The sequence below is a fragment of the Stegostoma tigrinum genome, chromosome 18 (assembly GCF_030684315.1).
Source record: "Stegostoma tigrinum isolate sSteTig4 chromosome 18, sSteTig4.hap1, whole genome shotgun sequence".
In the NCBI taxonomy this organism is placed as follows: domain Eukaryota; kingdom Metazoa; phylum Chordata; class Chondrichthyes; order Orectolobiformes; family Stegostomatidae; genus Stegostoma; species Stegostoma tigrinum.
This window is the reverse complement of record NC_081371.1, coordinates 10,214,500-10,237,427: the sequence shown is the minus strand read 5'-3', so window position 1 is coordinate 10,237,427 and position 22,928 is coordinate 10,214,500. Positions and strand designations below refer to the sequence as shown.

The 22,928-nt window shown below is 39.8% G+C and overlaps 1 protein-coding gene across 3 annotated transcripts in view; it reads right to left on the bottom strand.

The window, feature by feature from the left end:
* Window positions 1-22,928, bottom strand: part of pphln1 (periphilin 1) — a 134,777-nt gene that overhangs the window by 58,318 nt on the left and 53,531 nt on the right. For all 3 annotated transcript variants that reach the window (XM_048549181.2, XM_048549182.2, XM_048549183.2), the window contains exons 5-6: window positions 19,173-19,208; window positions 11,843-12,030 (exon numbers count right to left, since the gene is read on the bottom strand). In XM_048549181.2, coding sequence (XP_048405138.1) covers window positions 11,843-12,030; window positions 19,173-19,208 — 224 coding nt within the window. The remainder of the gene's footprint in view (window positions 1-11,842; window positions 12,031-19,172; window positions 19,209-22,928) is intronic.

Here is a 22,928-nt window from a genome sequence, read left to right as displayed (position 1 = left end):
TTACTGTGTCATACTTTAATTGAGTAAAATGTGCACAATACATTGACTTGAAACTTATTTGAACTATTTCTGTGCCATTATCTCAACCTAATTCACAACATTTGTCACAATGTTTTCTGCCAAAGGCTCCCCACCCTCCACATACATGTAGCTTTAAATAGTGTTCAAGTTTGTGCAACTTTGCTTGTTTCAGAGATTTTGTGCCAAATTGGAGGATAAAAATAACATTTTAAGATTTTACTGAGTTACATCCTGTGTTATTCAGTATTGAAGAGTTTTGTGTATTACTATCTAATAAAAAAACCTACTCATTAATTTCCTAGTGATAATGGGAACTGCAGATGCTGGAAAATCCAGAGGCCTCTGATGAAGGGTCTAGGCCCGAAACGTTAGCTTTTGTGCTCCTGAGATGCTGCTTGGCCTGCTGTGTTCATCCAGCTCCACACTTTGTTATCATTAATTTCCTCCTTCAGTTTGCTGGTTAAAACAAAGCACTGAAATATTAAATGTACTAACAGCATGCTCTTTTGAAAGCTTGGAGCAGTATATAAAAATTAAGCAGAACTCTGTAGGTTTATGCTTTCCAATGTGGGATGAGCTCACGGCAAGTGGAGCTTCAGGTGTCCTCAGCGCTTGTGGCAGAGGGTAGAAACTTGCCAATCTTCCTGCTCAAGAGTGCTACCCAGTGGCATAGGAAGTAAAATGCAGCTTCATGGAAGGCATTTTGTCAGTATTGAGATAAGCTACAATACCTTCCAAGGTCTAATTATTCATTTACCTTTACGGCCCAAGCTTATGTATACAGATAAAAAAATTTGCAATGCACTGGCGGGACACCAGCATCTGTAGAACACATCCAAACAAGAATCAATGCCGTCAAGATGGGACAGAAAACAACTGCATTGACAGTTACATTTTTGGAAAAGCAAATTGTTATTTTCCCTTTGGTTATTTTCCTAAACACCAGCCTTTAGAACTTGTTCAAACGTTAAAAAAAATTCAACGCAGTTACTGACAGATACATCATGACTAATGGGCAGAGAAAGCCTGAAAACAGATACTCAAACAAGCATCTTCTAGTGGATCTACATGTTTACTTGAATTCAGCAATGACCTTAACAATGAATAACATTAAAACCTTTTCAAAAGCCAGTCTTAAGTAGCTAGTTTATTTCTTGAAAACTTGCCCATCACAAAATAACAGCACAAGGTGCTGATAGCCTGTGTTATCTAGATACTTAACAAACATACTATATAATATTTTTGTTACAGACAAATAGTGCCTGCACAAAAAAAATCCTACACAGTTGAGTAACTGTGCACTCTTATAAATTTATTTTCTTCTGTGCATGTTCCGTACATTACTCCATTATGGACTGATGATGATAAAATATTAAAAATTGTAGTATAAAAGACAATGGTTTTTCACGTTGGTTTTCCTTCCACACTGAGACCAGAAATGATCCCAAAGCCTCACTCAAATATCACCGTCACTGAGGCAAAAGCCCCAGAACGTTCCATCGCCACCAAGGGGTCGCAGCCAAAAGGCCAAGAACAACACTTGGTCTCAGCCAAAAGGCCAAGAAGACAATACAGTGTTTAAAAGTCTTTAGCACTGTTTGCTCACTGAGAAACGCAATATATATGCTTCAAGACAGAAAGAAACAAAATTATCTTTAAAGCGATGTGAACTATTGTCTTTAAGCATAAGAAATGAATAATGGTTTGAGGCATTTACCATCCTAACTTGTGAATACTTCATAAAAAGGAATTTCTGAAATTGAGATGTAACTGAATAAATAGTCAGATATTGTGGGAGGTAACTTAAAGCTATTTTTGTATCATCGTAGGTGGGTGTTTGCACTGCTGGTTCCTGACACACAAACCTCACAACCAGCAACAACCAAAATGCAAACTTACTAGAATTACTGAAATATAAAAAAAAATCCCCAAATGTTATTGTGAACAAACCCAGCAAATTTACATTTGAGTTGCCACCAAAGCACCAACAGCAGTAGAAAACAGTAAGAATTGCAGATGCTGGAGTCAGAGTCAATACAATGTGGTGCTGGAGGAACACAGGAGGTCAGGCAGCATCAGAGGAGCAGGAAAGCTGACATTTCAGGATTACACCCTTCATCAGGGCATATGGCAATAATTTACATTAAATGTTTGAACAAACAATTGATCATTACAACCATTGCGAAATACTAATAAGGAGAAAATGTTCTCATTTGCAAATATTGTTCATTTAAAGAGGATGAAGGAAATCTTACTTCAGCTAAATATCACCAACTTACATTTATAAGGTGCTTGTAATGTAGAAAACTTTCCTTAGATGCTCCACAGACATATCATTGGACTGCTACTGCGACATGCAGCTGCTTTCCAATACAACAGCCTAACCAAGGAACATTCAAGCCCGATCCTGTCCTTAGCTTGCTGCTCTTACATACACTGACACAAATGTGCAAAGTCAGCGGATGATAATGCAGAAAAATAATTGACTTTTCTCAAGTGCTGTGAGCATCCCAAGCCATCCATCAAATAAGATAAGATGATTGAACTTGGAACCTCAGGCGTGGTAGCAGCGCGATGCATGTCTACAGGACACAACTGCAACACAGTTAAATGAACAGTGCATAGCGCAAATTGAAGGCACTCAAAGGTGGATGGTAGAAATCCAACAGCAGTACTACCTTTAATGAATTCTTACTGAAATTAATTTTGGATGGAGTAAAGGAACAGAACAAGCATACTCTTAACCCAGCAATGCCTGAGGGTGACTGCATGTCATATCAAGGTAGCATTTGAGTATAATGTCAAGAGGCTCCAGCAAAACTGAAGTCCATGAGATCCAGTGATAAATTCACCACTGGTTACAGTCATACCTAGCACACAGTGGGATACTTATGGTTGTTGGATGTCGATCATCTCAGTCCAAGGACACTGAGGAATTGTCCTTGCTGAAGCGTCTTCAGCTTCATCAATGATCTTCTTTCAATCTTAAGGTCACAGTTGTGAATATTCACAATGAATGCACAATGTTCAGCACAATTCATGGCTCCTCAGATACTGAAGCAGTCCATGCCCATAGACAGTTTAACTTGAACAACATGCAGGTTCAGGCTGATAAATGATTGATGAAGGCAGAACGGTAGACTTTGTGTATAAGGCTTTCAGCAAGGCATTTGACAAAATTCCGCATGGTAGACTTGTTAAATCACCCATGGACCTTGAGGGAGCTAGACAACTGGATACAAAATTGGCTTGAAGATAAGAGACTGTTGGTGGTGGAGGGTTGTTTTTCAGACTGGAGGCGTGTGACCAGTGGTGCGCCCCAAGGATCAGGATTAGGTCCACTGCTTTTTGTCATTCATACAAATGATTTGGATGTGAATATAGGGGGTATGGTTAGTAGGTTTGCATATGGCACCAAAATTGGTGTGTAGTGGACAGTGAAGAAGGTTCTCTCAGGCTACAATGGGACTTTGATCAGATGGGCCAATATGCCAAGGAGTGGCAGATTGAGTTTAATTTAGATAAATGAGAGATGCTGCATTTTGGTAAGGCGAACCATGGCTGGACTTGTAAAGCAAATGTAGGGCCCTGAGAAAACTTGCCAAACAAAGGGACCTCAAGGTGCAGGTACATAATTCCTTGAAAGTGGAATCACAGATAGAAAAGGTGACAAAGGTGGCACTTGACATGCTTGCCTTTATTGGTCAGTGCAGTGAATTCAAGAATTGGGATGTTATGTTGCAGCTGTACAGGACATTGTCTAGGTCACTTTAAGAATGCTGCATTCAATTCTGGTCTCCCTACTGTAGGAAAGATACTGTTAAACTTGAAAGGGTGCAGAAAAAAGTCACAAGGATGTTGGTGGCATTGGAGGGTTTGAGCTATAGGGAAAGGCTGAACAGGCTGAAGGCTTTTTGCCCTGGAGCATTGGAGCCTGAGATTTATAAAATCATGAGGGACATAGTTAGGATGAAAAGTACAGGTCTTTTTCCCAGGGTAGGGGTGTCCAAAACAACAGGGCGTTAGTTCAAAGAGAGAGGGAAAAAACTTAAAGGGACCTAGGAGGTAAATTTTTCATAGAGAGTATAGTGCATGTATGCAATGAACTGCCATAGGAAGTGGTGAAAGTGGGTACAATCGCTACATTTAAAAGGCTTCTAGATGGGTCCATGAATAGGAAGGGTTCAGAAGGATATGGACTAAATGTTGGCAAATGTGACTAAATCAGTTTAGGATATCTGGACAGCATGGATGAGTTGAATCACAGGGTCTGATTCCATGCTGCTTAACTCTGTGACTCTATCAATGGCAAATAACATTCGTGCCATGTAACTGATGGACAATGGCCACTTAAAGCAATGAAGAATCTAACCGTCTCCACTTAAAGCAATGAAGAATCTAACCGTCTCCTCTTGACGTTCAAAGTATTAACTTTCCGGGGGTTACCAATATTTAGAAACTGAACTGGATCAGAAAATTACTATGGAAACAAAGTGGCTCTGAGGCTGGGAATTCTGTGATAATTCACCTCCTGTCTTCCCAAAGACTGCCAACATCTACAAGACACAAGTCAGGATTGTGACAGAATGCTCTCCACTTGCTGGTTGGGTATAGCTCCAACAACACTGAAGAAGCTTCACACCATCCAGCACAAAACAGCCCAGCTGATTGACACTCTATCCACATTCAATTCCTTCGCTGCGAATGTGTAGCAGTAGCCGAAGACACAATGCAGTAACTCGCCAAGTTTCCTTCGAAACTCTTAGCCTCTACCTCTAAAGGAGGAGTGCAGCTGATGCGTGGGAAAACAACCGCCAGGCAAGTTTTCCTCCAAGTGATGAGCCTTCTTGACTTGGAACTGATATCCATTCTTTTTATCAGGGGCAAAATCCAGACAACCTTTCATACAATTCAAGGACTGTAGCAGTTCAAGAGGTAGCCCAGCACCACCTTTCCATGGGCAATGAAGACCATGTAATAAACGCAGTATTGTTCACACCCCATGAACAAATAAAAAACAATGCAAAAAAATTTTATATGAATTACTTAGGTAATAAAATTTTCTATGGATATCAAAGCAATCAGCCAGAGCAGTGTAGGTAATTTTAGGTCACTGCATTTTAGGAAAAACAATTAAAAAAAGATGTCCTTAAAAATCAGCACCACCGATAAACCAATTGTTTGATTAACATTATTATTTGCGGGAGCTTGCTATATCCAAAATGGTTATGTATTTCCATTTCTTGTTTCAAATATGACAACACTTCAAAAGTACTTCAATGATTGTAAAACATTCTGAGACATTTGGGTGTCATAAAGAGTGACTTTTATATGCAAGTTTTTCTTTAGTTTTATCATGGAGTCTCAACCATATAACAACAGTGACTATTCTCAGAACAATTTATTGTATGTGCAGTTTAGGATGTTTCCACTATACTTGACTACAAAAAACAGGTGGTACAAAAATTGCTTTCCTTTCAAAATGAGCTACCACAGAATAAGTAAATATTGAACATGATTTGAGCCGGGGATACACTAATCACATTGAAATGGAAAACATTCAAACTCTTCATTTAGTATCATTAAATAAATGTTTAATGAAGCACCAGCAGATATCCTGATTCCAACCACTCATCTTTTTCAAAATCCAGGTTTCCCAAGCTGGGTATAATAGTATCAAATTCTGAGTCTTTGGACATATTAACCATACCCAAGATTATCAACTGGTCTTGCCATCGTATAAACAACATTAGTAATACACAATATATTCTCTTTTAAAATTTCTACCTGGAGAGTTTTGAATTTCTAACTTTTTATGCTGGTCTAGGTAAACAGTCATCTGAAAGGTAAATTAACATATATAGTCTTTAAAGTTCACGAACTCTTTTTGCTAATACCATACAAACTCATCGCCATTGTCTTTTTTAAGGCAGTTAACAGTTAAGACTTTGATCTTCCTGTGGACATCTGCAGGTTCTTATATCATGCTGTTCAAACTGAATAGAAAGGTCAGGACTTCTATCAAAATCACCCATATAAATCAAGTATCCTTTGTATTCCAGGCAGACTGGGTTTAATTAACATGTTTCAACAAACCAAACTTCCTCAGTAAATAGATGCCTTATGGATGTAAACAGATGCTTTCTAACAAAGTGTGCCAGTATTTTTACTTTAAATTAAGCCAGTAAATTGATGCACTAAAAAGTCACCAGCTGGGATTAGTCCCATTGTTCTATCATTTGTATTCTCATAGTTCAGGCAATACTTTTAATTATGTAAGCAGTGGAATCTAAATCAGTAATGTCTTCTACTTCAAAATAACATTAAACACGCATATACTTCAACACTTTAATTTTAGCTAGATAAAACGATTGTCAAGAAAAGTACACCTACTTAGCTGGACTTTTCTCATATTATGATAGTCTGCAAGTATTCAAAAGATGCATTTTAAATCTGTAAAGTAACAAAACATTGTTTGATAGATTTTTAAGATTTAAAATGCATTAACACTTCAAAAAGAATGACTTCAGGCGGCATTAGAGCTCTGAGTTAGTAGAACTTTTGAAAATTACACAGCTAGCTAAACAAGAAATTATTAATTTATTTACAACTGAAGGCCTGACCACCAATAAGTGATGGGAGTTGAAGATGCCAGAGAAACTAAAACTGGAGAAAATTCATTTTTAAAGCAAATGAAGCAGAAATGGAATTGAAACAAGCCTGTGACTTGTAACTGCTGCCAACAGTAACCGGGTATCTTATTTGGGCACGATCTAGGAGATATCTTTTATCCCCAATTGTCCTTTCCGCCGATTCTTGCTTTAAGTCTCCGGATATGTGCATCATCATGGTGCTGCACCTTCTCAGGCCCTTCATCATGTCCTCATCTCAATTTGAAATTTGAAAATTTGATCTCTCAACTGAGTGGTCCTGCACTTCCCCTCATGTATTCTAACCTCTCATCCTCACCAACTCCCCATATCATCTCAGTGCACTTTGAAGCAAATCATATCCCTGTAGCCAAGCCCTTAGGCCGTTCATAAACTCAACACCAACTCATGCCCCTTTCATGCCCATTCATCCAGTATACACTATAAACATAATAGATGAGCTATGCAGTAACACTGCCAAAAGAACAAATTATCATAAAATAAACAGGGCGAAACAATCCCAAACACAATGTTCCAGAAGTAAATTCTGTTGTTCTATCACATCCAGTTGGGAATGGTGGTAGACAATTAAACAATGAACAAGAGGTGGAGGCTCCAAATTGCTCAACCTCAACAACAGAGGAGCCCAGCACACCAGTGTAACAAAAGTGCATCCACCTTGGCCTCCACCTGAGGTCCCCAGCATCGCAGATGGCAGTCTTCAGCTAATTTGATTCACTAATTTGATATTAAGTAACGGCTGAAGACAGCAGGAAATGCAAAAGCAATGGGCTCTGTCAAGACTCCAGCAACAGCACTGAAATCTTATGTTAGCCATAGCACTAGCCAAGTTGTTCCATTACAGTTACAGCACTATCTGCGATCTACTTGACTACATGGAAAATTGCGTAGGTACGTTTTGTGTACAAAAAGCACAACGAATCCAACACAGGCAATTAGTGATCCAGCAGTTAACTCTTGATCGTTAGTAAACCAATGACAAGGGTAGTCAATAGTGACATCAAGCAGAACTTGCAAAGGAATAACCTGATCAATGAATCAGTTTGGGGTCCACCAGGACACGGAGCTCCTGTCCTCAGTATAGCCTTTGACCAAACATGGATAAAGAGCTGCTTTGTAAAGGTGAGATGGAGTGATTGCCCAAGATATCAAGGCAGCATTTGGCTGAGTATGGCATCAAGGAGTACTAGTAAAACTGGAGTCAATGGAAGCAGGGGGATAATTCTCCACTGGTTAGAGTCATACCGAGCACAAAGCAAGATCGGTGTGGTTGCTGGAGGACAATCATTTCAGTCCCAGGACACCAATGACAAGATCCTCAAGTTAGTTACAAGGCCCAAATATCTTCAGACAGCTTTATCAATGACATCCTCTTCATTACAATGTCAAAAGTGGGACAGTCACTGACTATTGTGTAACATTTAGCATTTACTATTCACAAATTCAGCAGGCAATGCAGCCATTGACTCTGGATAGAGCAAAATTTGGACAGCATCCAGATTTTGGCTAATAACTAGAAAGAAAATTCTGCAAAACACAAGTGCCAGGCAATTAAGCTTTTCCAAAAGTGAGAATCTAATCATTGCTCTTTGATGTTCAATGGCATTAATGTGGATGAATCTCTTTAGCAACATCCTAGGATCTAACCGTGGTCAGAAACTGAACTAGACCACCATACAAATACCATGGCTACAAAAGCAAGTCAGATGCTGGGGAAATCTGTGCAATAACTCACCTCCTGTCTTTCCAATGCTTGTCCAGCAACCAAGAGAGTGCAATGCAAAACGTTCATTTGCCTGGATTAGTAGAGCTCCAATAACATGCAAGCTTGACCTGACCAAGGACAAAGTATCTCACTCAACTGAAACCCCATCCTCAACCTGCAACATTCATGCCACTGAGAGTCATTGTCAGACAGAGTGTATTATCTACAAGATGCACTGTGGCATCTCACCATGGTTACTCTAACACCTCTCAAATTTGTAAACTCCTCAACATAGAAGGACCAGGCCAGCAGATACATGGAAACATCTGCAATTTCCTGTTCTTCGCCAAGGCAGAGACTATCCTGTCATTTGTTCACTGTCACTTGGTAAAAATCCCAGAACTTGCTTCCTAACAACATTGTGGGTGTTTTTTGGAGTCTGAGCTCTCATTCAAGCATAATTAATGAGTTTAACCAAATCACCAATAAAACGTTCTTACATTTGTTTTCATCTTGACTTTTGTCACTGTGTCAAAATTTAGACACAATTTAATTTGGCATTATGGCCTGCATGGACTAATTAGACCAGATCTGTTTGACTCAATGGAGAGAGTTTGAAACTTACGTTATTGATATTTTAGTAGTCTGCCTGAATGATACTTTTATAGGGTTGCAGAAATAATAGTCTTTTCTCCTCAAAGGAAGATTTATGAGCAGTTGCCTTTTCATTATTTCTGAGCGGTTCCAGACAAGTCGCTCTGCAGATATGTCTCAGTGGTTTTACACATATGTCTATCGAATGAATAGACATAGTGGGGCCATGAACTGGCATGGGCACAATGAGAGGACACTTCATTGGGGAGGGGGTGGGGGTGAGTGTAATGTGTGCAAGCACAAGTTGGAATGGAAAAGGCATAATAGTCATGGAAGAGGCATGGCGGAAATGGCTAAGACTTTTGAACATACTTTTTTTAAAAAAGATTCCTAAATCCAGACTACGATTCTCTACTCCCTTGAGAAGCTGCAAACCACAAGTTATGCAGGAGCCGGCTTGACAATGCAGAAATAGCGGAGGGCTGGTAGATGTCAGCTCCTGCAATGCAGCCAGCCAGGCTGGGCTCATTAACTATGCCTTATTCAAAACTTATAGCACAATAATTAATCTAAAACAAGTAACTAAGAGTAACCAAGTCACTACATTGACATCATGCTAGAAATACTTGACTTCCATATTAATAATAGTGATTTTTCTTACTGCTAATGTTGTACAGAAAGAAGGTCATGTTATAGTTATTAGTAGCAAATAACAACTCCAATGGTTTTCTCTTTCAGCATCCATCATTTCTGTCTTTGGAGAAAATTTCAATTTAATCTCAATGTTTTACAGCGTTAATGGAAATAAAATTAAGTTGACATACAAAGAATAGTGATATATAATTAGCTTCACTAAAAGCTCCATCAACAACACACCAAAATAGAAATACAGCATGACGCTTAACATTCTACTTCAAAACCAGAAACTGCAATTGAATACCAGTCAATTGTCTCCCTGCATTCACAGGGGAAATAAAACTGTTCAGCAATTAAATAAGGCAATTTTAAAATCATTCTTTTTGTCTGTTTGTGGTGCTGATGTCATTTATTGAAGATTGCTCTGTCAATAAAGAATCAGGGAACTGTATACCAGAGAATAAGTTGGCACTGGCAACTGGGATCAATTGGAACATGTGGAAGGGCTAGTTAATTCCTTCAAATCAGATTTAGACTTCAGTAGCTGAATTACAGCTTTACGTGAGCTCCATGGTGTACAATGGTGATGAATTTTCAAGGTCCCTGGAAGACAGGAAGAAGAGAAGCTCCTAAACACCAGCACAAGATGATGTGTGATTTCAAAGCACCAAGCTTGGTTTCTGTAACAGTAAGCAGCATGGGAATTGATGGGTAGGTCAGCAATGCCACTATTGCTCCAATTCAAACCAATCAAGGAAGCTCTAAAATTAATTTGGAGCTTTTTGAAGGGGTAGGTAGGTGAAGTATTTAAAAGAGTGGACAGATTTTAGACATGAGGGTTTGCCCTGACCCAGATGCCAGTTGTCTGGTTCCCCTATGACACTTAGCTTTTCTTTGGTGAAGTGGGAGGTTTTGGAGTAGTTAGCAGATCACTCCGTTTGACTAAGGAGCAATGTCAGTGATGGCTACTGTGGGGTTTCTACATGAGTATCCACACCTCAGCCAATCCACTTTCATTTCTTGGTCAAATGGGTCCTAGTAGACATGAAATTTCTCTATCGAGTAAAAAAAATGGGGTCATCAAACAAACATCAAATCAGTTTTTCCCAAAAGGCAGGCTTCTGGCTCAAAAACAAAGAAGATCCTATTTCTACCACCAGGGTGAAAATTCAGCTCTTGTTTTCAGTGGAAGGCAAAAGCTTGCTTGGGTGGGAGGGAAAAAGGATAAAGTTGAATTACTCTACTTGCTTGGGTAAGAAATGTTTGAAGAAACATAGAAGTTAGGAGCAGGAGAAGGCCATTCTGCCCTTCGAGCCTGCTTTGCCATTATTCACCATCCTGGTCATTCATCCAACTCAATAGTCTAAATTCTGCTTTCTCCCCATAACCTTTGATTCCATTCGCCCCAAGTGCTATATCTAGTCGCCTCTTGAATGCATTCAACGTTTTGTCATCAACTACTTCATGTAGTAATGAATTCCACAGGCTCACCCCTCTTTGGGCTAAGAAATGTCTCCTCATCTCCATCCTAAATGGTCTACCCTGAATCCACAGACTGTGACCCCTGTCTCTGGACACACCCTCCATCAGGAACATCCTCGCTGCATATACCCTGTCCAGTCTGTAAGAAGATCTTAGCCAATTCTACATTAGGTTCTCTCAAAAGTCCCTGTCAACATATAATGGAATTAGTTTACAGAAACCGAATGCAATACAGTGAAAGAAATAAACTGATGTGGGAAGAAATGAGTGCCACAGGACAGAGAAAATGAGAACTAGAAAATTAGTACTGGTGCAAACTGATTCAGATTTTCTCAGTTTTAATGACCGTCATTTAGTAACCATCACCCATTATATCTTATATGTTTTACAAACTTTACACACCTGCTGCATCTCAAGATCCTAAATGTTAACTATTGCAATTTCGACTTTACAACAACGCAAGTTCCATGAAATAACATTAATTTAACTTCACAAATGTGAGGTGAGGTACCAATGCAGTGAGAAGCAATCTATCCTCTTCTCTCTCCGAGATACTTTTGCTTTGATATGATTCAAATTTTACTGTATGCTTTGCATTTACTGGAATATTTCATATGTTGTAATCTGGATTATCACCATAAATCATACAATAAAAGCTTAACTTGAACACAGTTTAAAATAGTATTTTTGCAAATAGAACTGCTCAGTCCTTCCACTCCTTTTACACACTTACTTTTGCTGAACTGGGACTGATGAGAAGATGGCTGCTTATTTTTATCTGGCGAATAACTTCTGCTGCTGATACTTGATCCAGAACGGCTGTGAGGAGATTCTCTTCTGGAGTATGGTACTTCTCTTTTATGAGGAGAACGCTCTCGGACATGCGGAGAGGAATAGAAATTCTTTCTTCTGAAGTTATCCCTGCGAGAACATTGTTAAATGTTCTGTTTAAAACGCTTTGTTACAGTTCCACTTTGCACTTATTTTAAATCTCAAAAACAAAAGCTCATCTACACAAGTATCTAATAGTATCCGACATCACTCAATCTTCCACAAAAATATATGAAATGCCATTTAATACTCTAAAAAACTCTTTTGTACATGCGCGTCCTCCAAGCCCATGATGCCTACACATAGAAGATTTCTCATCACAGACCGTTCATTTATAATACCCTACATTTTGGAATAGTTCATCCTTTGATTCACACCATAGAATATTTAAGAGTTAATGTAAGTGTTTTTAGCATGATGAAATCCATTTCCAACATTCTGTGAGAATGTAACATTCACTCATTTCCTATGATGCTCTTGCTTGACAATTTCAAAACATTAATGACATTCAACTCCGACCAGCAAAGAGAGGGGTTAGTTGCAAGGTTTTCAAAAGGTTATTCAGGGCATTTCTGGCGTCACTGAAGATGCGTTCAAAGGAACAGGTAAGCAAGACTGTCAGTTAGTTGGGGAAACTGATAAAAACTCCACGTTAGGAAATATTGCTGTTAACACCACTGCTTAAAAGTACAGGTTTTGTGTAGTGAGGACTTGGGGGAAAGCTCACTTCAATAGTTCAGTTCAGTGAGAGGCTCAGGATGTCCTAGGATTGCTGGGAGGAAGCAAATGCTGAACGTGGGGCTGAAAAGTCAACAAGCAATGTCTGATAGATACAACTGAGCAGCACCTGAACTCACAAAAACCAAGGAGCTATGCTACAAGGGAGCTATTTCGAGACCACAGTTTTCAGAAACATAATCAGAAATGGAAGTTAGGTTACTATTACTGAATACCCGGGATTATTTTGAAACTTGAGAATCAGGTTTTGCATTTGTTAAGCCATGCTGTATAATGCTGCTTTCTGAAAACAAGGAAAAAAAAACTTAGCATTCACAACTGACCAACACCAGAAATCTTTTTCAGGGAATTTTTGCCCAGCAACAGCTCTCTAATTGTTGAGCAGAAGAGTGTTTAAAAAGTCATAAGTGCCAAGAACAGCAAAGAATGAAAAGCATCAGAGCCTGCAGACAGACAGTACTCCTCTCTATCTTTCCACGTTGGGGAAAAGACAGAAAGCACAAGAAAGTTTAATAGAAAGAAATCATACAAGAAAAGACATGATCAACAAGTGAATTGAAGGGCAAGTGTCAGCGTATAGACAGCAGTGTCTCATCACTGCAACGGTCAAATGGACTGAGTGAGAAAATAAGATTTTTCCATCTTGTGTCATACAGCCATAGAGTTATATAGCACAGAACAGATTCTTTGGACTATCAAGCCAACCTATCTACACTGAACCCACTTTCCAGTACATGGCCTTGAATGTTATGATACTTCAAGTGCAATTTTTTTTAAAAGGTAGGGAGACTTTCTGCCTTCACTATCCTATCAGACAATGCCGTCCAAATTCCCATCACCCTCTGGGTGAAAATGTTTATCTTCAAATCCCTCCACATTTCCTACACTTCACCTTAAAATTATGCTATGCTCCTCATAATCTTGTACACCTCAATCAGGTCCCTTCTCAGCCTTCTCTGCCCTAAAGGAAGCAACCCTGAGTCTATTCAGCCTTTCATCATAGCTAAAATGCTCCAACCCAGGCAACATCCTGGTGAAATTTCCCCAGTGCAGTTGCTTCTTTCCTGGAATGAAAAAAAATCAGAACTGCACACGGTACTCCAGCAGTGGTTTAACCAAAGTTTTGTCCAGCTCCAACAAAACCTCAATGTTCTTACAATCTATGCCTCAACTGTATTGTTAAGGGTTCCATATGCCTTATTAACCTGCCCACTACCTTCGGGGACTTACGGACAACCCCCCCAAGATCTCTCTGTTCTTCTGAGCTTCCAAGTGTCCTGCCATTCCCGTGTCTTGTCAATTCATCTAAAATGCATCACCTTAATGTTTTCAGGGTTAAATTCCAGCTGCCATTGACTTGCCCATCTGATCAGCCCTGTCAATACCTTCCTGTAACCCAAGACCACCTTCTTCATTATTAACCACTGAACCAATCTTTGTGTCATCAGCAAACAAACTTATCCTTCCCCCACCACACATTCCGACCTCTAGCATATATACAAATCACAAACAATAAGGGGCCCAGCATCAGCCCGTGTTACGCCATTGGACAGCTGCCTCCATGCACACAAACAACCTTCGGTCACCACCTACGGCTTCCTACCACAAAGCCAATTTTGGATCCGTCATGCCAAGTTACTCTGGATCTCATGTGCTTTATTAGTTCCATGTGGGATCTTCTCAAAGGCTCAGCCGAACTAAATATATAAACTACATCAACTATACTACCCTCATACCCATAACTGATCACCTCCTTGCTAAATTTAATTAGATTTGTTAGACATGATCCCCCTCTGACAAAGCCATGCTGACTATCCCTGATCAAACTTTCCCTCTCCAAGTGGAAATTAATTCTATCAAGTTATCCCCAATCATTTCGCAACCACTGATATGAGTCGAAATGTTCTGTAAATTCCTGATTTATCCTGACCATCTTGTATGGTCTGGACTTATAAAATTTTTAAAATACCCCGTCTATAGCTTTTTTCATACCCATTGTACATGGTAAACCATTTGTCTTTTGCCTGTCTTAATTGTGATTCAGTATTTGTTTGGTGTATTGAAGGGTAGAATTTAAGTTCCATAAATTAGAAATTCTTTCATTTCACAATTGTGGTTAAAGTTATGAGTTAAAATAAGAGACTGTTTCTGAAGAAGCTTGATCAGATTTGTTCTTGTCCTGGGTAGGCAAATTGGTTATTTTTGTGGTGTATTTGTATTTCAGACATTTTGCAACTTGCAGACCAATGAGGCTTAAAAATTCGCACACTTCCCCAGTTAAGTTGTGACAGAGTAAAGTTTTCAAGCAAATGTGGCATAGTATAATTTCTTATGAATTTTGATGAGGTTTGATGACCCACTTTGTCAATAACAGCTGGCAGAATTGTTAAGAAATCCATGGACTCTCTTTTGATCATATTTGTTATTTGCTCTGTGCTGTGGGGTGTTCAATCATAGTCTATTCTCCATATTTACCATATTAATTCAGGGTTTTAGAAATTCTCCATATATTTTTGATTGTATTACTGGTCTAACATCGTATACGAAAGCTTGTTGTCTGTTCAAAATGAAAATTCTTATGGTTTTATTGTCTTAGTCCCCTAGATTTCACCCTTTGTCTACTTTAAAATAAATGTTTCTGGTTCCTCGTTAGTTTGTAACCTAAATGACTCGAGATTGCAACAATTTATAGTCAGGGCCAAAAACAAAAAAAGACGCACTACCTCTAAATGGATCTTCCATTTACTGACACTCTTGCATCAAAGCTAAAATTATTTGATTAAAAGCATATTTTTCCAGGAGTTTTGTTTGCCTACATTTATTTCTGTTTTACGACCATGTTCAGGCTGAATTCCTTGGGGTTCTTCAGGCCCTACAACTACCCATAGACCTCACAGACGTTTACAAAAGATGTGCAAACCTACTCACAACTGGCATTCTATTTTATCAGAGCTTGATTTTATTCCATCCTCAAAAGTCCAAACTTTCCCAGTTTCTCAAATGGCTGACTGGACAGCAATCAGGAGAAGGAACCTTAGCTTGTGTTTCATACAAATCGTAGCATTAACCATTGGTCTGTGATGAGCTAACTTGACACACAATGGAGATGAAGCTTGTTAATTTCTGATCATTTATGCTTCATTAGGCTGTGACATTCCTTGTTTGGAAATATGTGACAAACATTGCAAACCTCAAGAGGCAGATTTGAAAAAAATACAAGGAGTTACTATTTTTGAATGCTTACTTGTAGGTTTACAATTAATTGTGCTTACCTCTCATCAAGAGAAAAATGACACTAAAGCATATCTCAATATATTCATTTTTTTAGCCAGTGACTGGACTCTTTTTGCCCTTTCATCCCTGTCTTGTTAAGTCTTCCAGGTCCTCTTTTTCTTCTCCATAATTTGCTTATTTTATTGCATTGCGTTTACATTGTTTAAATCTTCTCCCACGCGTGTACAAGCATCATCTCATAACCACCATCTGACGGTTTATGCCAAAGAAGGCTGTAGTATGCTGACAGTTTGTAATTCCAGGAAAAGCCTGTACAGCTTCATTTGGGGAAAAAAGCACACACAGTTTTGGCACCACTCTTGTTCTGGAAGCATCCCTGCTGGCTTTTAAATCACATATTTTACTGCTATTGTATTTTGAAAAGGATGAGGCTACCAAGCAATGTTATCCACTGCTGGTTTGTGATTGATTTTCTGGGTTATTTGATTCCCCTTTTGGTGTCTTTGTTGACACCCTCTTCCATTTTTGTGGCGCCTATTTTGACAGTTTGACATTTCTTTGCTTCCCAATTCTACTTGATGCAAAGTTTGTTCCTTTTGTAAGGAGAGGTCTATTGGCAACAAGTCAACTGGCTTAGAAAGTTTGTGAAACTAAGTCTTGTAACCAGCAGGATCTGTTCACTTTTCAATTACAAGTCATCTTGAAATGCTGCAAGTACAGTAGCTTATATCTGTGTTGTGCCTTTTATCATAGACAAATTTCCCGAGTTGATTCAAATAAGGACGATCGGAAGAGAACATGGAAGTCAATCCAAAGGAGAGTCCAGGAATGGTGATGAAATAGGCTACTAATCAAAGTTCTGTGGTTGCATATCATGGTCGACATTGATGCCAGTAACACCCGTGCCCTTGTCACCCCATTATATCTTTTAAAGTTTTATCATTGTCTCATGTTGAATACTCTAACTGCTGCAATAGTGACACAGTAGTATTTGAATAAATATCATCTTGGACTATCTTAGGTTCCTTCAGTTGATTTCCAAATTTAAACAACAGTCCTAGCCAGTGGATTCCTTCAGAAATAGATAGAAACCTGGATAAAGGTGGTTATATAAACTCCAAGAGGTTTTGATGAGACTTGTAAGAGATATAATTTTTCCCAAAGTCAAGGTGAGAGGAAAAAAAACCTTCTCAGTCAGTCAGTGGATAGAATTTGGAATGCTCCATCAGAGAGTATGTCATGGAGCCTGGTTCGATCTAGACATTCAAAAGGAAATTGGACTGTCATCTGAAAAGTGAGAACATAGAAGATTTCGTAGATAAGGTGAGTTTTTACCATGGATCTTCGTGGACTGAAAGGACTGATAGTGGGCCTGCAGAGTTTGGACCACATAAGGCAGGATGGTCCATGAGACAGTGAATCCAGAAAGAAGCAGCTGCTTCCTCGGGCAAGTTGTCGCTATTCTGAACAAGTGGTAGAATGCTTCTCCCAGTCAGTAATGTCAATACTGCTGTACTCCAAAATAAACTTCAGTTTCTTTCATGCTTTTTCTTTGACACTGTGTGAAGTGTTAGTCATTTTATAATAGGCAAAACAGGATCCAGCGGATGAAACATTTATCGACCACCTTCCAAAGTGTCCAGTTCATCAACGTTAAATGTTTCAGCTGTTTTGACTCAATGCTTATTTCGTTGACCTCCTTATGGATAGGAACATACCTGCTAAAGTCTCAAGCTTTGCTTCTTTCATTTGGAACAGCTTATCCATAAGGCCTGGTGACTGCCCTTAACTGAAGGTATTAGAAAAAGTAGTCATTTGAATTCTACTATGAATTAATAAATTTACTGATTGTTGACTTATCAACATACTCGTTACTTTTGCTGTGAGATTGATGATTCCATGAAATGATCTTTAAATGCAGGAATGCTGAATAATTTGTTGTCATTTGTATTTAACAAATAAATACAGTGCAAAAAGTAATATGTCACCACACTCTGGTGCCATTTTGAGTTAAAGATGATATTAGGATATAACCAGAAGATAACAAAAAACGAAGTTCTTTCTTCTTGCAATCTACTCGACATTGTGGAGATCCCCCCTCTCCCCAACAGGCTCTGGGCCCACCAACATACCCCCATCACTGTCAATTCCAGGAGTCCTGCTACAGGACCTCCATCACCCCTATTGCTTTTGAGGAGAACCACGCTGGGCCTACTACGCCAGTGCAGGTGTAGCTGCCGCTCCCGCCGATCCACCAGGAGTACTGATTCGGGTCTACCGTATCACTGCAGGGAAGCCAAACATTCCAATTCCAATGCTGACCGCACAGGCCACCCTGCTAATGCCACCATCTTGAAAGTCGATGCTGCTGCCACCGCCTCAAGACTTGCGCAGTTAGGCCCACCAACGTTGAAGTTGACACGCTCTAGCATCTTCTCTCACTGCTGGGCCCACGCTTGCTCCTATCGTGAGCTCCCTAAGCACTTGCCGCCATCGTAAGCTCCCTAAGCGCTTGCCCTCCCTGTGCAGCGGAATCTTGCTGCTGCTATCGCACAGCATGGGAGGCCGGCTCAACTTGGCAAAAGGTTTTCAATGAGAAAATAAAGGAGTAAAAGAGAAAGAGAAAAACTAACAAAAAAGAAAAAAGAAGAAAAAAAACAGAAATAAAGAAGGCAGATGGAAGCGGACAAGCCCCAGGCTAGGAGCTCAAACGCAGCCCTGGTACTCTGCCACCATCTTTTGTGATTTCGTAAATTAGCTCCATAAATTAGGTAACTTTTTCTTTGTTTGACGCTCCAATATTTGTATTTTAGGCATTAAATTTGATAACTGGTCATGTCTAGAATATACATTTTCCATATATTTCCACCTGGAAATACAGCAATATCGACCCTACAATTTGTCAAAGTCACAAGAAATTAGCGACATTATTCTCACAAACATTTCATGCTCCCATTTAGAGGATGCCAAAACTGGCAGCATGCTATGCTTTTTGTTTTAAAAAAGCATATTTTGAAATGTATTTTTAATAACTATAACAACAACAGGTTGTATAAATATGAACTTTTCAAACTAACATTAAAATGATAATAAAAATAGCCAACTGGTAACAAACACAGTGAAAAACAATGCTGCACCATCTGAAAAGGCTAACAGTGGTAAGCACTATTTCTAGGAGACTAATCATTCATAAAGCAATTAATAGGTGAACAAAATCACAAATATTTTACATTTCAATATTAAAAAAAGCTAGATCTTACCTAAAAGTCATAGCATATCTCTTTGTCTTCGGTCCCCTACAAGAAGGAAAAAAAGATTGTTCAAATAAAAATCTCCTAAAACTTACAGCAAAAATTTCATATTTTTTTCTACATCAGGTAGTCCTACTCACTCAAGTCCTGAAAACTACATTATTATAGAGATGAAGACATAAGAACTTTTTAAAAATCTATAATTAATAATTGTTTAAGCGGAATAATGAGTGAGAGAGCAATTGGCACATTATCTTTCTATCTTTTGGGCCTGTGTTTACATCCTGGCCAAATTCATGGCATGTAGAGCACTGCCAATTCAAATGGTCTTAAAGAATATGCTTAGGCAGTATTAACCCAATTTCTAATGGGGTCAACAATAGTCCAATAATTTTAATCCAATTCACAATCATACTAAGAAAGGTGATATAAATAACGGAAACTGGAGTCATAGGCGTTTCTGAACAGGGCTATATGTTAAGCATTTTCAGTACGCATGTAATTATACATATCAGTGGTGATAAAAGATTACAACAGCCTTTACACAAAGTGCTACGCTCCTTCATTCTAATGGACACCCAATTTAGAACTTTCCTTCATCACAGAAGCTCAACAGTTCACACTTCCAAATGTGGTTGCCAATGAGATGGCACCAAGAGAGACCATGGAGAAAACCTTCTGTATACTCAACATTATTGACCGACACAGTGGTAGAAAATATTCGAAAAATTGACAACAAAGGAAAAATGAGTTTATTGCACATGCTGTTCTTGGTGTGAAAACTGAACCAGTCATTTGTAGCAAAGATATATCGATGAATTAAAAATCACCATATACTGCTGATTTGCACCACTGCACTCCAAGCCTTGAGAAAGTTGGAGCTCTTCAAAAATTTCCCCAAGAGTTCCAAAAATTGTTGCATTTGTGCTTTTTGAACATAGAACAGCACAGCATAGGAACAGTCCCTTTGGAGAACCATGTCTGCGCCAACTATGATGCCATTCTAAACTAATTCCATCAGCCTGCACGTGGTCCTTAACCCTCTATTCCCTGTTTGCTCATGAGTCTGACTAAATGCCTCTTAAATGTTGCTATCGTATCTGCTTTTACCACATCCGCTGGCAACGTGTCCCAGGCACCTACCATCATGTAAAAAACGTGTCTTGCATATCCCCTTTAAACTTGCCCCATCTCACCTTAAACCAATGCTCCCATAGTATTTAATTCTCAATTGAACACACCTGCCCTGGAGATGTGTCATAACATATTTGAACAAGTTGTTTAAAAATAAATTTAAAGTACCTCTTTATTGATGAGATTTTGGTTCATAAAACGCCACATAACTTCCCTGTCTTGATCCTGTAGGTATTAAGCTGTCCTTAAAGATGTCTGTCCTTAAAGATGTCTAACTTTTCAAAAAATAATTCTTTGTTGTTTGCCCGGTTTAATCTCTCATTCTTTGCCAATTTTCCTTTTCTCTCTCTAAATTTTGTAATTGTGCCTGTTATCCCTCTAATTCACCATACTGACTTGTCAGTCATCCCTCTGTCTTAATTTCAATACATAAGCCCTACAGTTAAAAAGATAGACTATTAGTTCCACCATTCACTAAAATCTAGCTGCCTTGCCGCCAATAAACTAATCTCAAAGTGATTAAGACTATAAGAAAATATGAACTGGAGTAAGCCATTCAGCTCCTTGAGCCCTGGTCGGCCATTTGATGGGACCATAGTTAATCTGGTATTTTTTAAATCCACTTTCCTGCCCTTTCCCCATAATGCTTGATTCCCCTACTGATCAACAATTTCTCTCAGCCTTAAATATAACAAGTGGGAATGGAAACATGGAAAAAGCCGTACGGCCAATTAAGGACAGTGCAACTCAGCAGTGCTGAAGACAGTACAAAGATGAGGGACAATCAATGAATAGATGCGGCAAGTGATTGACCTGTGCATTCTTGAGAGACATCAGCAATGTCAAAGCCAAACTGAATGGTCCCTTAACAAGGGGGAATGCATGCTATAGGTAGACATTTTATATTATGCTGATACTAACCCACTGTCTTAGTATATTCTGCACTTGAGCACAAAGCATGTCAAAGGCTTCTGAAACCAATTCTGCAAACACATATAATGTAAATATACCCAATTATTTTGATTAAACTTTTGATCCACAAACCTTGGTCCTTTCTGCCCATGTTTTCCACCTATGAATTACTTGTGACTGAATATCCATGAGTTTAATTTTAAAGAGGATATAGCTGAAGTTATTATAGTAATAGTCAATAATTGATTTTGCCATTTGTTAAAGGATAAGTTTATCTCTAATTAAATTAACACAAAAAAGCTGCAACTTTCCCCCCACAGTGGTCAAGAATGCCCTTGACCGCGTCTGCCGCATTTCCCGCAACTCATCCCTCACACCCCGCCCCCGCCACAACCGCCCAAAGAGAATCCCCCTCGTTCTCACACACCACCCCACCAACCTCCGGATACAACGCATCATCCTCCGACACTTCTGCCATCTACAATCCGACCCCACCACCCAAGACATTTTTCCACCCCCACCCTTGTCTGCTTTCCGGAGACACCACTCTCTCTGTGACTCCCTTGTTCGCTCCACACTGCCCTCCAACCCCACCACACCCGGCACCTTCCCCTGTAACCGCAGGAAATGCTACACTTGCCCCCACACCTCCTCCCTCACCCCTATCCCAGGCCCCAAGATGACTTTCCATATTAAGCAGAGGTTCACCTGCACATCTGCCAATGTGGTATACTGCATCCATTGTACCCGGTCTGGCTTCCTCTACATTGGGGAAACCAAACAGAGGCTTGGGGACCGCTTTGCAGAACACCTCCGCTCGGTTCGCAATAAACAACTGCACCTCCCAGTCGCAAACCATTTCCACTCCCCCTCCCATTCTTTAGATGACACGTCCATCATGGGCCTCCTGCAGTGCCACAATGATGCCACTGAAGGTTGCAGGAACAGCAACTCATATTCCGCTTGGGAACCCTGCAGCCCAATGGTATCAATGTGGACTTCACCAGCTTCAAAATCTCCCCTTCCCCCACCGCATCCCAAAACCAGCCCAGTTCGTCCCCTCCCCTACTGCACCGCACAACCAGCCCAGCTCTTCCCCTCCACCCACTGCATCCCAAAACCAGTCCAGCCTGTCTCTGCCTCCCTAACCTGTTCTTCCTCTCACCCATCCCTTCCTCCCACCCCAAGCCGCACCTCCATCTCCTACCTACTAACCTCATCCCACCTCCTTGACCTGTCCGTCTTCCCTGGACTGACCTATCCCCTCCCCACCTCCCCACCTATACTCTCCTCTCCACCTATCTATTCTTTTCTCTCCATCTTCGGTCCGCCTCCACCCTCTCTCTCTATTTATTCCAGAACCCTCACCCCATCCCCCTCTCTGACGAAGGGTCTAGGCCCGAAATGTCAGCTTTTGTGCTCCCGAGATGCTGCTTGGCCTGCTGTGTTCATCCAGCTTCACACTTTAGTATCTTGGATTCTCCAGCATCTGCAGTTCTCATTATCTCAGGTCCTGGATCTACTCTGGAAATGCCTGCACTAGTCGCTGCACGGAAATTCAGCTAGAAAGAATTATTGATGGTCTTTCGTTTGTCTGTGACATTTTCTCCCTCACTATAGCATCAAGAAAATATTGAGTCATGTGCCAATTGCATTGTATCGGCCTTGGATGATAATAAATCCTGTTACCTCAGTCCATGGTGACAGCCAATCTGTCCT